General features: G+C 39.0%; 1 protein-coding gene across 1 annotated transcript; it reads right to left on the reverse strand.

The window, feature by feature from the left end:
- Nucleotides 1-1,966: 1,966 nt before the first annotated feature.
- Nucleotides 1,967-14,996, reverse strand: RSPH4A (radial spoke head component 4A). Its single transcript, XM_055534735.1, has 6 exons — nt 14,311-14,996; nt 10,245-10,479; nt 7,617-8,357; nt 6,203-6,350; nt 4,204-4,321; nt 1,967-2,302 (listed from the first exon to the last, which is right to left on the reverse strand). Exons 1-6 carry the CDS (start codon nt 14,994-14,996, stop codon nt 2,065-2,067), a joined length of 2,166 nt encoding a protein of 721 aa, XP_055390710.1. The 3' UTR covers nt 1,967-2,064.
- Between the last annotated feature and the right edge of the window lie 3,253 nt (nt 14,997-18,249).

The following is an 18,249-nucleotide window of genomic DNA, read 5'->3' on the forward strand; positions in this document are numbered from 1 at the left end:
GAAGGAATCTTTCAGTTTCACGTTAGATTTGCCAGTTAAGGTTGAGGCAAGAATCTTATTCTGGCCAGTTTTAAGCAGAAGAGAATTTGTTCAAATTATCAGAAGTTCACAGAATCCACAGGTAACTAGGGAACTATTCTAGAACAAAGGCAACAGTTGAGGCTAGAATATGGCCTAATATTATAGCAAGGGCAATCAGGTTAGGAGTTGAGGTAGAATGTCTGCTTAGATTTCAGATTCCATAGAGGGCACATCTGATTAGCATGTGACCATCTACCATGAGTCAGAGGCACTTTCTCAAAAAGAAACCTGGGTAGATGAAAAAAGAGATATTAAATTAAAAAGGAGAAGCAGTAAGGGGCTGCTACCCCATTAAAAAACAAACAAGAACTTACTTGAATGAAGTTCTATGAATATTATCTATTGTATTAAATACTAAGTGTTGCACTCTTGGAATGAATAGTATTGCCAATTGGAAAATTCTGGAAAACCTCCTTTCTAATACTGTCATTCAGACTGGTAAACAGGTTTCCACTCTATATCCCCATGCAGTTATGGTGCTTCATGCCATCATTATCTCTTACCTAGACAGTGTAATATCCTCCTAACTGGTCTGCTTGTCTTGATCCTCTGTCAGTCCATCTTCCACACAGAAGCCAAATTGTTCTAAAATACAAATACGATTTTGTGACTGCCTAGTTGAGTCCCCTTCATTGCTCATGATTAAAATCCAAACGTCCTACACAATCTGGGCTCTGCTTACCTCTTCAGTTTCATCTCTCACCATGCTCAAAGTTTCACTCTTTTCAGCCTAAAGTCCTTTGCCAAAATACAGCTGGCGCTGCCTAGGATCCTTTCCTCCTTAGTTCTTCTCTTAGAAGTGCTTCCTGAACTGCTCAGGTTTAGATTAAATATACCTTCTAACCCACTCCAGTACTCGCGCCTGGAAAATCCCATGGACAGAGGAGCCTGGTGGGCTACAGTCCATGGGGTCGCAAAGAGTCGGACACGACTGAGCGACTTCCCTTTCTAAGGGTTTGATAAGCAATGTTGCCTGAAGGTAAGATCACTGATCTGCAAACTGCCAATCTATGACAAGAAAATTACAGAAACTACAATTACTGATACTTTGCTTTTACACATAATAACCATGGAGGTGAAGGGTTTTTTATTTTTATTTTTTAATTGGTTCTTCACCACAGGGCTTGACACTGTACTATGACATAATATTTGTATCACAAAATATTTCCCTCGAATGTAAGCTCCTGAGATTTCTGAAGCAATGCCTAGTTTTTAACAGTAGCCTTGGAGTGCCAGGGATATAGGACTTAAAAATACTTTCTTAGTGAATAAAAATAACTAGTTTTAGAAAAGCAGTGATAGAAAATATCAGTCTGAAGTCTTTTGATGTCCCAGCTAGCCATCTCTGCAAATAGTTTTTCCCCAAATCAGGTAAAACCAATTTCTATAGGATGAAAGAAGAGTTACATTGAGAAGTTTCTTTAAGAAGTAACAGGTAAAAGCTAAAAAATTTGAATGTTCCTACAGTCTTGGAGCAGGTAATAGAATTGTATACCCTCTCCATACAGAGGGTTGGGGGGAATATAAATATATAGATAGATAGATGTATATACATACAGTATTTGCAACAGTATCACAAATTGCTGAAGAACACATGCTCTAATTTAGTTATCAATATTTTTGATCTCAGTATTCCTTGACACTCAAAAAATATTTAAGCCCCCCAAGTAGCTTTTGTAGAGTATATATTATCTTGTTTGCCTATTAGAAATTCAACCTGAGGCTTAAAAAATGCAGAAGTACATATTCGGTTAGCTGAAGCCATCAAAACAGTAATTAAGAAAATGTCATTTAGCCTCTGAAAAATCTGTTGAGCATCTTTCTAAAAGTACATATTAATAGTTCCAAATGTGAAATTACAAATTTTTATTTTCAGGGAATGATATTCTACACATGAATAGTTGTAATTTATATATATAAATCAGTCCCAAATAAGGAGTATGTGTGTATCAGTCTCATGAGACTGGGCTAATTCTACTTGTATTAGTCATAATCATCTTCCTCATCTTCCTCTTCCTCAGTTTCTTCATTCTCCTCTGTTGAATTTGCTGCTGCTTCTTGTGCAGCCCTGAAAGCCTGCTCTTCTTCCACAGTAGGATCATCCATTTCCGTAATTTCTGGTCCACTGGGGTACTCTTGATAAACAGGTGGTGGAGCTGGAGGTGTATAGCTGTCTGGACTATATTTATGACCCCAGCCTATGTAGAAATTTTCAAACTTTCTGTAAGTTAAAAATAAAATGTAGATCATATATAAGTTTTCAGTAAGAAAAACTTATCCTTTTCTAAAGAATAAAGTACTTAAGAGTATCATAGCCCCATAATGTTAAAACAGTACAGTATATTTAAAATGCATTAGAGATGAACTATCCCTAAATGATTCTTCTACCACAGGGAGCTGTGCGTGTGTGCTCCGTTGTGTCCGACTCTTTGCGACCCCGTGTACCGTAGCCCGCCAGGTTCCTTTCTGTCCATGGGATTTCCCAGGCAAGAATACTGGAGCTGGTTGCTATAACCTCTTCCAGGGGATCTTCCTGACCCAGGGATTGAACCCACATCTCTCACGTCTCCTGCATTGGCAGGTGGATTCTTTACCACGCACAACCTGGGAAGCCCACAGCGGGTTACTATGACCCCAACTGCTCAACCTGGTTCAGAAAACATAGGGCCAGACTCTCAAGATGAACCCTACACCTGGACTGGACCACAGCCTTTGATCTTTTAATTATTTTCAGAAAAACAAAACAACTAAGTTAAAGGTTGCATACATTCCTTAGTGTAAGGAAGAATTAAGTTGCCAATCTAGCAAACTTGGCTGCATGAGGCTTTGGGCTTGTGGTTAGAAACCTATGCATGATTTTTCAGGTCCAACCTTGGGCGATCACAAAAGCTTTCCCTGGTAGACCTCATGGAGAAAAGTGCTCTCTCCGCAACAGACGTGGTGCAGAGCCAGTGCACTGCCGTTTCAGAGGAGTTGTGGGCAAGGACTCTGGCCCCTCTGGCCTGTCATGCTCTTGATAGAATTGTATTTTTGGCCCAGGTGCCTTTATTCCCAAGCCTCTTCATCTGGGGCCTTCAGCAGAAGTCTTCAGGCCCCTCTGCCAAGCCTTCCTAATGGGGGTTGAGTAAGAGAAGAGGAGATCTTACAGATGCTTTCCCCTACTCTGACTCAGTACCCAGTAGTTTTTTTGTTTTGTTCTTGATTTTTGGCATTATGGCACGTGGGATCTTAGTTCCTCGACCAGGAATCGAATCTGCATCCTCTGGAGTGGCAGTCAGAGTCTTAACCACTGAACCACCAGGCAGGTCCCAGTCCCCAGTACTTTTTCCTAGCCCTCCCCACCTTCCTCTGGTCGCAGGTCCATAAAACTGCAAAAGCCTTATGTTGAGGACTTCCTTGTCAGTGGGATGCCCTCACATCTGTGCTGACCCATCTGACCTTCCACCAGTGTGCTGTTCCACGTGGGCAAATGGAATGAGGTGGCGGACAGCGAGTAGAATCAGTGCTTCAGCTTGCTTATGCCGTCACAGCAAGTGATTAACGGCTTGAAAACACTTTCATTTTTGGCTTGTTGATCTCATAGCTACTCTGACATTTGACCACTCAGTTCTCCAGCTCAGCCAAGTTCCTGACCCTAGGTTATTAAGTAAGAAATGGAAGCATAAGACAAATGGAAGTATGTGCTCTGGGTGACAGATGTTGACTATCCTCTTATCCTAATTCTCTCGAAAGTGATGGCCTAAATCATACATATTTTAAATTATCTTTTCTCAAGATACCTAACAAAAATGATAAGACTCAATTTGACACTGCTTAGAATTACCTACATGAAACGATTATCAGTTACTCGAATAACCAGAATAAAACGCAGAATAAAAAACATTTTAGCTCCATTAATTGGATAATTCAGATGAAAACACAGAAGTCTGAATTGCTCTAATGTTCTGAATTTGATGCTTTGTTGGATAAGATGGATGTTGTTTGAATTCATCTTATGCCATTACAGACTTGACATGCCAAAGAAGAGTGAAAACAGTAGTAACTTCACATTCCAGTGATAACTTATAATTTCTAGAAGTTAAATCATCAAAATAACAGCCTTACAAGTGGGCACATACTTACTTGCCATTGGAAAAGGCATATGCCCCAGGCCAAAGGTTGGATCTAAGGACGGCAATCGCATATTGAGGAATGAGATTTGAGGATAACCGTGTTGTCCAAGGCGATGTATTCTGAATCTCTGTAAACCAAAGAGAAATTCCAAATAGATTTAACTCCTAAATAGACAAGCATATACTGTGTAACAGAAAAGCTATATTTATAAACCTTAAAACACACACACACTTGACATAGAAAAGTTAAAACATCTGTTTAACATAGAATCAGGAGGATATTATTTGAACATTGTGGAACAATGAAATTTGAAAAAAATGTGTGTTTATATATATTTGTCTTGTGTTTATATATGTGTGTACATTTGAACAACAGAGAAAATAAGTTTTACCAAGGGGCAGGAGGCCTGTGTGGTAGAGGGAAAAATATGTGATGACCAAGTCAGTATTATGAAAGAGAGCTAGGGTTTGGAGCATGAACACTCCAAAACTGAACAGGAAGAAAAGAAGAATATGAGAACAAGAGTATATTGGAAAAAAAAAAATAGTACTTCATGATATTTTACTCTATGTCATGTGTTTATGATCTATAGAATGCAAAACAAGTATATAAAAAAAAGGTAACTGTCAGCATTTCTAGTAAGAGAGCCAACTTATGTTTCCCCTCTGCAATACACTCCTGCAACCTCTGTCTTTACTCCCACCATTAACTACAGTGTGTGTGTGTTTGTGTGTGTAAAGGTTTCCCCCACTATCCAAAAGTAGAGCGCTCCTATGAAACCTTTTGTAAGCCAAAATGACATAGAGCAAAGAAGCAATTACCTTAGGACACACCTTGCTAATAGATTGCCAAGATAAACTGAGATAAAGCACAGAAGCTCCAAACACAATGCAAAGCTATGACAACTTGATGCTGAGTGTAGTTCCTGGGGAAGGAGCTTGGAGGTGCCCCTCTGACAGCCTGAAGTGTGTGCTGCCCTATAACTGCTCACTGCAAAAATGCTGAACATTACTTTTGTTTTGCCTTTTTATTTTTTTAATTTCTATCAGTGAAAATTGGTACTAATGTAGTTCTCTCATAAAAGCAAAGTGCTGTAAAGTGATTTTTTGAAAAGCCAGAAATACCTGTGTATATATTCATATATGGGTTTCCCTCATAGCTCAGTCAGTAAAGAATCAGCCTGCAATGTAGGAGACCCCAGTTTGATGCCTGGGTCAGGAAGATCCCCTGGAGGAAGGCATGGCTACCCACTCCAGTATTCTTGCCTGGAGAATCCTCATGGTCAGAGGAGCCTGGTGCGCAGCAGTCCAAGGGGGCACAAAGAGTCGGACACGACTGAGCAACTTAGCATGCAGCATGTCACCATGCCAAGATCTTATGTTATTTGGACTATATTCCCCACACTCTACATTTCATAGCCATGAGTGATTTATCTTGTAACTAGAAATCTGTCTCTCCTAATCTCCCTCACCTAATTCTCTCATCCCCCCACAATATAGTATTTTCTAATTAAGGCATGTACATTTTTTAGATATTATGTTATTGTACATTTAATAGACTGTAGTAAAGTGTAAACATAATTTTTATGTGCACTGGGAAACCAAAAAGTTGACTCATTTTACTATAATATTCACATTTTCTGCAGTGGTCTGGAATCTGTCTTACAATGTCTCCAAGGTATGCTCGTAAATGGGCTTCCCTGGTGGCTCAGAGGGTAAAGTGTCTGCCTGCAATGAGGGAGACCGGGGTTCGATTCTTGGGTCAGGAAGGTCCCCCGGAGAAGGAAATGGCAACCCACTCAAGTACTCTTGCCTGAAAAATCCCATGGACAGAGGAGCCTGGTGGGCTACAGTCCATGGGGTTGCAAAGAGTCGGACATGACTGAGCGACTTCACTTTCACTTCCATGCTTGTATATACACATGTACATATTTATGTATTCCTGTGTACACACACACACACACACACATATATATACACACATATATATGTAGCATATGTAAAATTACCTAAATCTTCAGAGATTGGTGTCAAGAGTGGAGGCCCCACTTCCTGTTCTGTGTCGTCAGGCTCTTCTTTTTCTTCTTCTTTTTCTTCATCTTCTTCTTCCTCTTCCTCCTCACTTTTTTGTATGGGGTTGAACCAATTACAGCGACCCTAGGCAAAAATACTGCAAGATCTAGTGGTCTAATGAGGACCTTAAAATGCCAGAATATTCCTTTGGATTGAAATAATTTATCTGCATGGTGTTCCACTGTGTGGCATATTGACCATTCATTCATTCAATGTATATTTACCAAATGCTATTTTGATCTACGTTATTTCAAGCAAAATATTGTTACAGGGTATTTATATATTAAAATTATTCAAACCTTAGTGAAAAAGGTAATAATGCATTTTACTAATTTATACGATGGTAAGGTACTATTATTATTAATAGCAACAATGTGATAATAAGATTAGGTATGGAGTTTTGAGGTTATAATTTCTCATTTAATTAACTCATCTAGAAATATTTAAGAATATCTCTTATCTACATCAAAGTATAGTGAAGATATTCTACCTGCCAATGAGACCGTTTACCGGATTTTTTAAGAGTGTGGACTCTGGATTCATTCTGCTCATTCACATCTGAAACTTATTAGATCTGTTTCCCTTGTGACATTTCCTAAACTTTCTGCCTTAGTTTCCTCATCCATACAATAAGGAAATTAGTCTTTTATACAAGTGTGAGTTTTAAATGAGCTACTATATATAAAGTGCTATTAAAAACTGGCAGAATAGGTTCTATGTAACTACTATATGACACTTTACTTGTTTTTGTTAAAATCTTTTATTGTTCATGCAAAAAAATGTCCTTGGCTAATAAGAATGGAATAAAAGAACTCTTCCCAAAATTAATGTACCCATTTATATTTAACATATAAAAATAATTTCACAACACACCTAAACCTAAATTCTTCCATAACTTGCCAAATACTCCATGTGTGTTTAGTCACTCAGTTGTGTCTGACTTTTAGCGACCCCGTGGTCTGTAGCCCATGAGGCTCCTCTGTCCATGGGGATTCTCCAGGCAAGAATATTGGAGTGGGTTGCCATGCCCTCCTCCAGGGCATCTTCCCAACTCAGGGATCAAATCCAGGTCTCCCGCATTACAGGCAGATTCTTTACCATCTAAGCCACAAGGGAAGCCCAAATAAAATAAAGCCCATTTTACTTCCATTTGGAAATAAAATCTGTTTGAAGATCCTGGGTCTAAATGACTTGGCAATTATATACTACTTTGTGTTTAGATTTTTTAATTGTCTCTGTCTTTGTCTACAGTCTGAAGGCCTTTGTCTTGAATATACTGTGTGCATTATAGACAGAATTTAATACATATTTACTGACTAGCTGATAGGCTGAGAATTGCAAAACCCCTACCTGAGGGAGGATATGCTGTACATGATGAACCCAATTGGATAGGGATTCCACTAGATCGATCACTTGGATGCCTTCAAAATCAGGGTTTTCTTCAAAGCTATCTCGCCCACTTTCTATTTCTTCTTCCTCTTCTCCTTCTTCTTCACCAAAATGATAGAATCCTAGTGGGCTGACATGGGTCCCTGCTGAAATTCTGGCAATTTGTGCTCGTAAGTAATTACTCTCATTTCCTGGGAAGGGTGGGTAGCTTATAATGGGGGTATCCAATCGCCCAGTGAAAAACTTTTTGATTTTCCTTGCAGTAACGATTTGTGCAGGTGTCACTGCTGGTAACTTCACCCATGGTCTTCCTGGTTCATTGCAAACAAAATAGACGTATTTGTTGGCACCTGTTCTGCTTTCTTCTTTTGGAATAGCCTGTGGGGCCTTGTAAAAGGGCCTTGGTAATTCATCTTCATCGTCTTCATCAGCTTCACTATCTCCGTTGTCCCTCTCTTCAGGTACGTCTTCCTCTTCCACCTCCTCTTCATCTTCTCCCTCACGGAATTCCACTTCAGCTACAATATAATTCATTTCCAGACCTAAGATCTTGCCCCAGAAACGACATTTTTGGATTGGGTGGGTGTCAGTAAGCTGCTTGAGGGCAAGAAATATGCGGTAAGTCTCATCTGTGCCCAAACCAACTCCAGCTTGTTCAAAATAAAAAGCTGATTCCATAATGTTTGGAAGAGCGTGTTCTGCCTAGGAATACAAGCATTGTGATTAATATTTTATCCATAAGAGAACTGCTTGCAACCCGAAGACTTAATGCAATCCCTATTTCATAGAACTAGAACAATTAATACTAAAATTTATTTGGAGCTACAAAAGACCCAGAATAGACCAAGTAATCCAGAGGGGGAAAAAAAATTTGGAGGTATAACCCTCCCAGACTTCAGACAATACTATAAATGCTACTATAATCAAAACAGCATGGTACTGGCACAAAAATAGACATATAGATCAATGAAACAGAATAGAGCACCTAGAAATAAACCTGTGTACCTGTGGTCAATTAATCTACAACAAGGGAGGCAAGAACAGTGTACAGTGGAGAAAGGACAATCTCTTCCACAAGTGGTTTTGGGAAAGCTGGACAGCTACATACAAATAAGTGAAATTAGAACATTCCCTCACACCATCTACAAAAATAAACTCAAAATGGCTTAACAACCTAATTATGAGCCATGACACCATAAAACTCCTAGAACAGAACATAGGCAAAACATTCTTGGACATAAATCATAGCAATATTTTCTTAGATCAGTCTCCCAAGGCAAAAGAAATAAAAGCAAAAATAACAAATATTTGATCCCCACATGCTGTTTGTCCCCAGACTTGTCAATGCTATATACAGCTCCATAACCAAGTGTTTTGAATAAGATATTTTTAGAAAAGATCAGCTAATGTCAAATCCTTGACACCTATCACTTGTCCCTTCTGACTCTTCTATATCTCACTGTGTCATTTGTGTCTCCTTATGAAGGCTACAGAGCTTTAGAGGGTGTGTGTGTGTGTTTACTAAGTTGCTTCAGTCATGTCCAACTCTTTGTGACCCTGTGGACTGTAGCCCTCCAGGCTCCTCTTACCATGGGATTCTCCAGGGAAGAATATTGGAGTGGGTTGCCATGCCCTCCTCTAAGGGATCTTTCCGACCTAGATATCTAACTCGCGTCTCTAACTCACTGGCAGGCAGGTTCTTTACCATTAGTTCCATGTGGTATATCCCTACCCCTCCTATCTTTCCTTGACTGAACTCTGTGTCCTTTTTTGAACGTATCTTACTCCAAACATCATATTTGTAAGTATGTAGACTTACAAATGTAAGTATGTAGACTTACAAATAGTTTTAAATAGCCTAACACTAATGGAACATAGAAGCTCAGTAGATGTACAGTATAAATTACTCAGTAGAATAAATTGCAAATATGCAGGCATTAGGAAACAAAGCAGATACTGATTTGAAATATTTGAAGGTAAAATTTCTGTAATACAGCTGATTTCATTCTTGAATGATAGCTTTTAATCTCTGTCAACTTTCTCGGTAAATATTTTCAACAATTTATCTTTGGGGATTAAAAGAAACCTTTTATTTCTCTGCTATTATGTCTCATTGATATACATACTGTCAAGTTACAATATGAAGAAGTAGCCTTGGAAGAAAATGCAAATGACATTAGAAGCTATTTTAATTTTTCCAGTAAATTAAAGGGGAAAATATGCATCTTGATTTAAAACCAAATTTTAAATTTGTGCCATTTATTCATTCATTCAACAATACTTAATAAAAAACAGCTATGCACTCGGGCTGTCCCAGGCACTTTGGAAAATATAAAAGATGAAGAAACCATTTTCACTGATACCAAGGAATTTAGCCCCACAAACATAAAATAGCTAAATCTGTGAAATACTAAAACACAATGTGAAAACATAAGAAACTCTAACCAAGGAAATGAGTGGTGTGAAATGAGGTTGCAAATACTATTTAGTAAGCTATAAAAAGGCAGTGGGTATGAATTTAAAGCCACACCCCATTCACCTCAAAAAAACCGTTAAGATTGACCTATTCAATTTTACAGAGTGACTTACTATTTCATCTTCCAGTTCTTGGTCAGCTCCTTCTAAATTTCCCTGAAGAAAAAGAGTTTTCTGCTTCTCTGCCATTTCATAGGTTGGAAGCATCTCATTCTCATTTTGGAGTGTATCTAATTTTTTACTAAAATGTTCCATCTTGACATCTTGGCTAATATTTTCAATGATGTCCACAGCATTTTCAGGACGCTTATCTAAGACCTTGGTCAGCATTTCAGAAAGATGATCATATCTACCCGAAAAGAGAAAATTCCAGATAATATCCCTGTCTAAAGCATTTGAAGAAATATTTTATACATATTCAGTGGGTTTTTAGGAAACTTCAACAACCTAAAGACGAGAGATTTACCATTGTCAAGAATAACTTATCCTAGAACTTTTTAAGAAATTCCTTCAATATGATATGAATATTTAGCTTAATAAAGAAAAACATGTTACAGCAAGATACATGTTCTACATCAGCTACAATTTTTACTTTTTATTTCAGATCAAAATCTCTCAGTTATATATTTAAAAGTGACTAAGCTTATTTTTCATTCTTTTAACATAACTTCTTTTCCATCCCCCTTTCCTACCCCTCATCAAATCCAACTTGATTTTTAAATCCAGCTGACTCTTTTAAGATCAATTCTCTTTTCACATTTCCTAAGCCAGTTATATACTTCAGTGTTTTTAGAAATGTTTTACAAGAAATACATTTCATATTGCAATCCTAACCCACCCCACACAAACGAATGGAGAGCAAAATGTCATCTGATGTTCTCACGTTTATTAAAATGTGATGCACTCTAATATTTTTTGTCCTTTTCTGTTAAAACCACTGCTGTAGCTTTTTATTTCATAACTGAGTTAGTGAAGCTGCCTCTAATCTCTCTATTGATTCATTAATTAATCTCTAATCTCTCATTAATTCATTACATTTTACACATAACTGCTAGGAGGTGCTTTTTAAGATACCAGTTTTTCAACGTGAAATTTACTACTGAAGAACCCAAAATGCCTGTCAAACTGCTCTCAGGCGAGATAGAAATTCCTCTGTCCAGTGTGAGGACTTGCATAAATTACCTCTCTAGTGGATAAGCACTATATCTCTCCACTTTCATTTCTAACAATTAGTTCAGTTAGAATGTCTGCCCAGCAAGGTAGATGTCTGTCCAGCATCTTGTTGCTGTCTGACTTGAGAGCCTTTGCTTGTGGTGTTCTATACATATTTTTCTCAAGAAATGATTTAAAATACACTTAATCTTCAAAGCCTTACCACTCAGGTTATTCCTGAAACTGTTTTTCCTCAGTGTGGACTGGGCCTTTCTAAGATCACTGATACACTGTGGTGTGATTGTGTACATTACATATTTCTCATTCAGCAACTGCAGTAGGTTCTTCCAGGGCTGAAATTAGGTTTTTGTTTGTTGTTTTAATATATCTCTTTCCTTATCATAGTGAAACAAAATGGATGTTCAATAAATTCCTACTATCTTTACCCTGCCCTAGTTATTTAATTCTTTCTTTAATATCTGTATTTGTCTAATGGATCTTAAGAATGTCAAAGGAAAATAGGTAAATTATATGCACAACAAATGTGAAGGACAGTTTGCAAATATTATATATGAAGAATATCTTCTTCTTTCTCCAAAAATTGCTATTTTTATAAATGAACAGAAATGTTATGACTGGCAGAAAAGAAGGAAGCAGCTTTTTATTCCACAAAATGAGAACCAATTTTGTATTTTAGTCAAAATTGTCTTAACTTCAATAAAAAATAGCTTTCATGGTTGTTAAATAAGAGCTGTGTATAAGATATGGAGTTTAGTTCATCTTCAATGAGCCACTTTTAACTACAGGCTATAAAGCACTTAGAAAGTAATAGTGAATATTATGGACGGAATTCATTTACCACCTCAGAGACTTAGCATTTGGACACTAAATTAAATTTAGCTATTTAAGCAATGTCAGTTATAAAATAATTCAGTAAAAGAAAATTTCCCATTTTATGTTTTGTATTCAGTTTTAAATTGTGAACTTTCAAGTATTTATAATGAGCTTTATTGACATTTTATCAAAGTTTGTAAATTCTTGCTTGTTATTTAACCCAGGGAATTGTGACAAGAAGTTTATATCAGCAATTCAAGTAGAATCCAGCAAATCACATACCTGAAGTTTAAGTAAATTATAGTTAAAGACAGTAATTTATAAATAATATTTTAATTTGGGTTTTGTGAAGACTTCTCACATTATATATTAACTGATATCTTATTCTTCAGACTTTAAGATTATACTTCATATTTTTAAAAGCCAAGTAATAGTTACAAGCTTTTGCCACATACGTATATTGAATGGCATTCATTTAATGTTTGCTGACTAATCAGTAGGCATCTCAGCAAATTGTTTTGAGGATTGTTGTCATTGTTTAGTCACTAAGTTGTGTTCAACTCTGTTTCGACCCCATGGTCTGTAGCCCGCTAGGCTCCTTCTGTCCATGGGATTTACCAGACAAGAATACTGGAGTGGGTTGCCATTTCCTTCTCCAGGAGATCCCAACCCAGGAATTGAACCTGCATCTCCTGCATTGCCAGAGGAGTTGTTTACCGCTGAATCACCAAGGAAGCCCCCATGTTGAGAATTAACTAGATTTAAAAGGTCTAGACTGTGTCTCCTGTACTGCCATTAATTAATTAATTAATTAATTCTTTAGTCAGTAAATAGCTGATAACACTGTGCTAGGTATTAAATATATGCTGCTGCTGCTGTCGCTTCAGTCGTGTCTGACTCTGTGCGACCCCATAGACGGCAGCCCACGAGGCTCCCCCGTCCCTGGGATTCTCCAGGCAAGAACACTGGAGTGGGTTGCCATTTCCTTCTCCAATGCATGAAAGTAAAAAGTGAAAGTGAAGGCGCTCAGCCATGTCCAACTCTTAGCGACCCCATGGACTGCAGCCTACCAGGCTCCTCCATCCATGGGATTTTCCAGGCAAGAGTACTGGAGTGGGTTGCCATTGCCTTCTCCGAGGCATTAAATATATAGTGGCGTTCAAAAATCAAGTGGTCCCTGTACTCTGGGGACCTGCACTTTAGTGGGAGAGTCAAACATTAAATATAAGTCTGTAAGTCTCTATACAATTATAAATGACCTTAAGTACTATGAAGCAAAGAGCAGGCAGTTATAATAGAGTTCTATGGAAGCTGATTCCTAAGATGTGAAGACAGCCAGCAAAAACTAAGAAGGACTTAGGGAAGAAGCCATCTGGGCTAAGGTAGCAACACTGGAACTGACGAGGCCATGTGGTTGAAGCAGAGTGATGGAGGAAAGGTAAGAGTCAGAGGGTGTTGTACCCAGAGAAATGTTGAGCAAATTAATTTTTCCATGACTTAGTCCCCTCATTTAAAAAGCAAGCGGATTATATTAGATGTTTTCTCAAGTCCCTTCTAGCCCTGTAATTTTGTTGACCCTATGATTATGTAATCCTGGAAGCAAGAACCTCTAGAAATCTGGACTCAATGATGAGATCTGAATCTTAGCTATAATAGGATGGTCAGAAAATTCCTGGGTCATTGGTTATTTTAAAAGAGATCTGGATAAAATGGCATGTACTTGGGTGGCCTGTATAGCAAGGAATTCTCCTGATTTGCCTCGGACTGAGAAGTTTCTCAGGATGCCATGCTTAGTTGGGACAGTCCCAGGTGAAGCAGGTAATTTATCCCTCCAGCACTGGCCTGGGTAGGGACTTGAAACCACATCATACAAGCACTGAAAATGCTTAGATTTTGGTAGACAGTCCTTTTAAAAAAGCATCCTGGAGAGATACTTCATGGTTTCTTTCAAATCCCAGATTCCATAATTCCTAGATTTTATTTCTGTGTATCTAGGACCTTTAAAGAAGCTAAAAGAAACTCCACCAGTGACCTGTCTTGAGTCCTACAATACAAAGAGTTATGAAGTCACTCTCTCACTAATTCAGACTTTTCAGATATATTTTCATTCACCCACAGAAGCACATCCTCACACAAAGATAATCATACCCCTCCCTTTGCCAAATTTTCCTCTCTCTTTTCCTCCAAGACTTACAGATTTAAGCCCGACTTGCTACTGGTCTTCAGTAGGTAAGCCTTAGTATTCTGAATGGCAATCTCAAGCATGCTGGGGGCCACTTGAGAAGCCCCAGACTCAGGCTGATCTAGATGACAGTTACTGTCTGAGTCATCTTCTTGAAAAATGTCAAATCTCAGCTCTTTCTGTTTAGAGGTGTGGTCGCTCACATCCCTCAGTTCATACAGGGGATATTTAGTTTGCTGAGATTGATGAAAGGTGTTTCCCTTTGATTGACATGTTTGATGAGGAGTTGATCCACCTTTATCAGATAATTGTTCCAAATGGCCAAAATGAGGTGTCTCCGCTTCAGAAATAACACTAGTGGTGTTGTCTGACTGCCATGGTGCCATAAAGTCCTGCCTGGCCAGAGCCAGGGGAGAAAGAGTGGAAGGGAGCTCCTGAAATGCGGAAGATGGAAATGATGGGCGTAGTCCTACGAGGTCATCCACAGGTTGATCCGGCGTTCTGGCTCCAGAGAGGGGCATCCTAGGAGGGCTGCTCCTGGGCTGGAGTCCAGTTTCTGGCCCCTGCTCCAACTCTAGGGCCTCGGATAATCCAAGCTCAGGAGCTTGGGAAGTAGTTACCGTTTCTTCCCACGGCCGCCCTGTTTCCACAAGTTCTTGGTGTTCTATTTTTTGGTTGACGGGGATGGAATCTTCCATGGAAGGAGTTAAGAGAAAAAAAAAGTTTTGATGAAGAGGGCGTGCAGATATGGAAGGCAGCAACGCAGGGCACTGGCTTTGCTTAGGTTTGCTAGGCGATATCTGGGTCCTAGTTGCTCTGCAAGTCGCAGCGTCATGTCTCCATAGCAACCCCAGGCTGGGTTCCCCTAAGACAAACAACGCACGCCTGTTGCCAGGAGTCTAGGGAGGAGGCCGAGAAGGATGAAAATCCTGGGTTTGTGATTTGGTGGAGCCTCTGCTCCTCCAGTAGCTCAGCCAATCTAATCTGCCCTCCATCAGGCCCGCCTGGAAACCTGAGAACTGGGCCGACGCAGAGGAGGAGCCCCGGGAGAATTTTCAGGGTCTGATACTAATATTTTTATTCAAGTTGAGCGTTGAGGGGGGAGTTTTACATTAATGGGGGCGGGGGAGAATGCGTTTACAGAGCTTGTGTGTGTTTGAGAGAGAGAGAGAGTGTGTGTGTGTGTAACGAAGAAGAGACTGACGGGGGTCAGGGCGAGGTGAAGACCTTGGAAATCTGGAGGTTCAGGTGACAAGGAGACTACATTGTGCAGAACATCAGAGTCCAAAACTCAGAAATCAAAGGTGTCTCGTTTGTGCCAACCAAACTGGCGACTTTTGGACAATAAACAAAGGAGTCCTGATTTTCCTCTTCTCCCTCCTGTGGAATCTGCCAGATAAGTAGGCAGAAAATTACCTTCAAGGAGAAGGCAATGAGAAGGTTACCCTATGTAAATAGATAATTCATGGGTTACCTGTTTTCTAATAACTGAAATTCAAATTAACCCTAAAACTATATTAGTATAATGTAATCTTTCTTTTATAATACACCTGTGATTTCATAATTTTGCAGTATCTAAGGTCATGATTCAGAGAAGGCAATGGCATCCCACTCCAGTACTCTTGCCTGGAAAATCCCATGGACGAAGGAGCCTGGTGGACTGCAGTCCAAGCGGTGGCTAAGAATCGGACACGACTGAGTGACTCCACTTTCACTTCTCACTTTCATGCATTGGAGGAGGAAATGGCAACCCACTCCAATATTCTTGCCTGGAGAATCCCAGGGACAGGGGAGCCTGGTGGGCTGCTGTCTATGGGGTCGCACAGAGTCGGACATGGCTGAAGCAACTTAGCAGCAGCAAGGTCATGATTATGACTATTAATTATTCCATCCCCAACAAAAAGAATGTATAGAGGATGGAATCAAACATACCTGGCCTTGACTAAAAACTAAATTATTTAAAGTCTTTCATGTTAATTTGTTCTGTATCTCTCTTTTAAAACAAGCCAATTAATACTTGGTATAACTTCTAATTAACAACTTGTTGATCATAAATTCTAACTTCATGGAAGAAGTTATGAATTCAAAAGAACAGAACTCCTCTTCAATACTTTATTCAAAGCTGTGGATCTTTACCCCTCCCAAAATGTACATGGGTGTGCACACACAGAATGTTGTATGTAATTTCTTCTAGTTGAGGGACTCCTTGAAGTCAGAGGCCCCAGATTAGAGCTCTTGGAGTAGATTCAAAAAACAAAATGAAAGATAAGCTAGAATTATAAATTGGAGATTTTATTTTTTGTAATTGGTACAAGGATTGAAGGGGGGATAGCATTTTTTTTCCCCTTCATAGTTCTATTCTCTCCACCCTTGAAGCTGGAAGAAGTGATGGAGGCTTTTTCCTTGGACTGACAAGCCAGAGCAGGATGGTAAGACCAGGAGAAAGGGATGATAAGGAAGAGTTTTTTGCATCTATATTCTCAAGAAGTATTTATCTGTAGTTTCCTTTTCTTGTAATGTCTGTCTGGTTTTGTTGTTAGAGTAATTCTAGCTTCATGGAATGAATCAGAAAGTATCTTCTCTGGTTCTGTTTTTTAGAAGAGATTGTAGAGAATTGGTAAAATTCACCTGTGAAACCATCTGGGCTTATTTTTGAGGATTATTAATTATTGAGTCAATGGATTCACACACACACACACACACACACACACACACACACACACACATATATATATGAGGAAATTGCCTATATATACAAGTCTATGTATGTTTTGGCAGACTGATTTTTTCAAGGAATTGGTCCATTTTACCTAAGTTATCAAATTTACAAACATAGATTTGTTCATAGTGCCTTTTATTATCCTTTTAATGTCTATAGGATCACTGCTGCTGCTGCTAAGTCGCTTCAATCCTGTCCGACTCTGTGCAACCCCATAGACGGAAGCCCACCAGGCTCCCCCATCCCTGGGATTCTCCAGGCAAGAACACTGGAGTGGGTTGCCATTTCCTTCTCCAAGGCATGAAAGTGAAAGTGAAGTCGCTCAGTCGTGTCCAACTCTTCGTGACCCATGGACTGCAGCCTACCAGGCTCCTCCATCCATGGGATTTTCCAGGCAAGAGTACTGGAGTGGGGTGCCATTTGGTATTATATCTTTAATTTTTGAATTAGTAATTGCAACTTTTCTCTTTTTTTTCTTTTACTTAACCTTGCTAGAGGCTTATTAATTGATTGACTCTTTCATAGAAATAGTTTTCGGTCTTGTTAATTTTCTGTTTTCAATTTCATTAATTTCTGCTCTAATTTATATTTATATTGTTTCTCTTCTTTTGCTTACTTTGGATTTAATTTGCTCCTTTTTTATAGTTACCTAAGGTGGAAGTTTAGATGATTGAAGCTTAGATGACTTACATCTTTCTTCTTTTCTGATATGTGTTCACTTCTATGAATTTTCCTCTAAATACTGATTTTGCTGCATTCCCCAAATTTTGATGTTATATTTTCATTTATTCAAAAATATTTTGAGATTTCCACCTATTTTTCTGTTATTGATTTATAGTTTAATTCCATTCTGGTCTATATGATTTTAATATTTATTTTCTTATATCCTTTAAATTTGTTAAAATGCTTTTATGGCCTAGAATGTGGTCTACCTTAACGAATATTCCATCTGGGCCTAAGCTGCTGCTGCTGCTAAGTCACTTCAGTCGTGTCCGACTCTGTGCGACCCCATAGACGGCAGCCCACCAGGCTCCCCGGTCCCTGGGATTCTCCAGGCAAGAACACTGGAGTGGGTTGCCATTTCCTTCTCCAATGCATCAAAGTGAAAAGTGAAAGTGAAGTTGCTCAGTCATGTCCAACCCTCAGAGACCCTATGGACTGCAGCCTTCCAGGCTCCTCCATCCATGGGATTTTCCAGGCAAGAGTACTGGAGTGGGGTGCCATCGCCTTCT

The sequence above is a fragment of the Bubalus kerabau genome, chromosome 9 (assembly GCF_029407905.1).
Source record: "Bubalus kerabau isolate K-KA32 ecotype Philippines breed swamp buffalo chromosome 9, PCC_UOA_SB_1v2, whole genome shotgun sequence".
In the NCBI taxonomy this organism is placed as follows: Eukaryota; Metazoa; Chordata; class Mammalia; order Artiodactyla; family Bovidae; genus Bubalus; species Bubalus kerabau.

What these genes read in the sequence shown, in the direction of transcription:
- RSPH4A (XM_055534735.1), bottom strand. Translation starts at nt 14,996, where the DNA reads ATGGAAGATTCCATCCCCGTCAACCAAAAAATAGAACACCAAGAACTT. An exon ending in TACAGCATATCCTCCCTCAG is followed by an intron (nt 6,351 to 7,616) that starts GTAGGGGTTTTG and finishes ATTTTTGCCTAG; the next exon opens with GGTCGCTGTAATTGGTTCAA. An exon ending in TATGCCTTTTCCAATGGCAA is followed by an intron (nt 2,303 to 4,203) that starts GTAAGTATGTGC and finishes TTTAACTTACAG; the next exon opens with AAAGTTTGAAAATTTCTACA.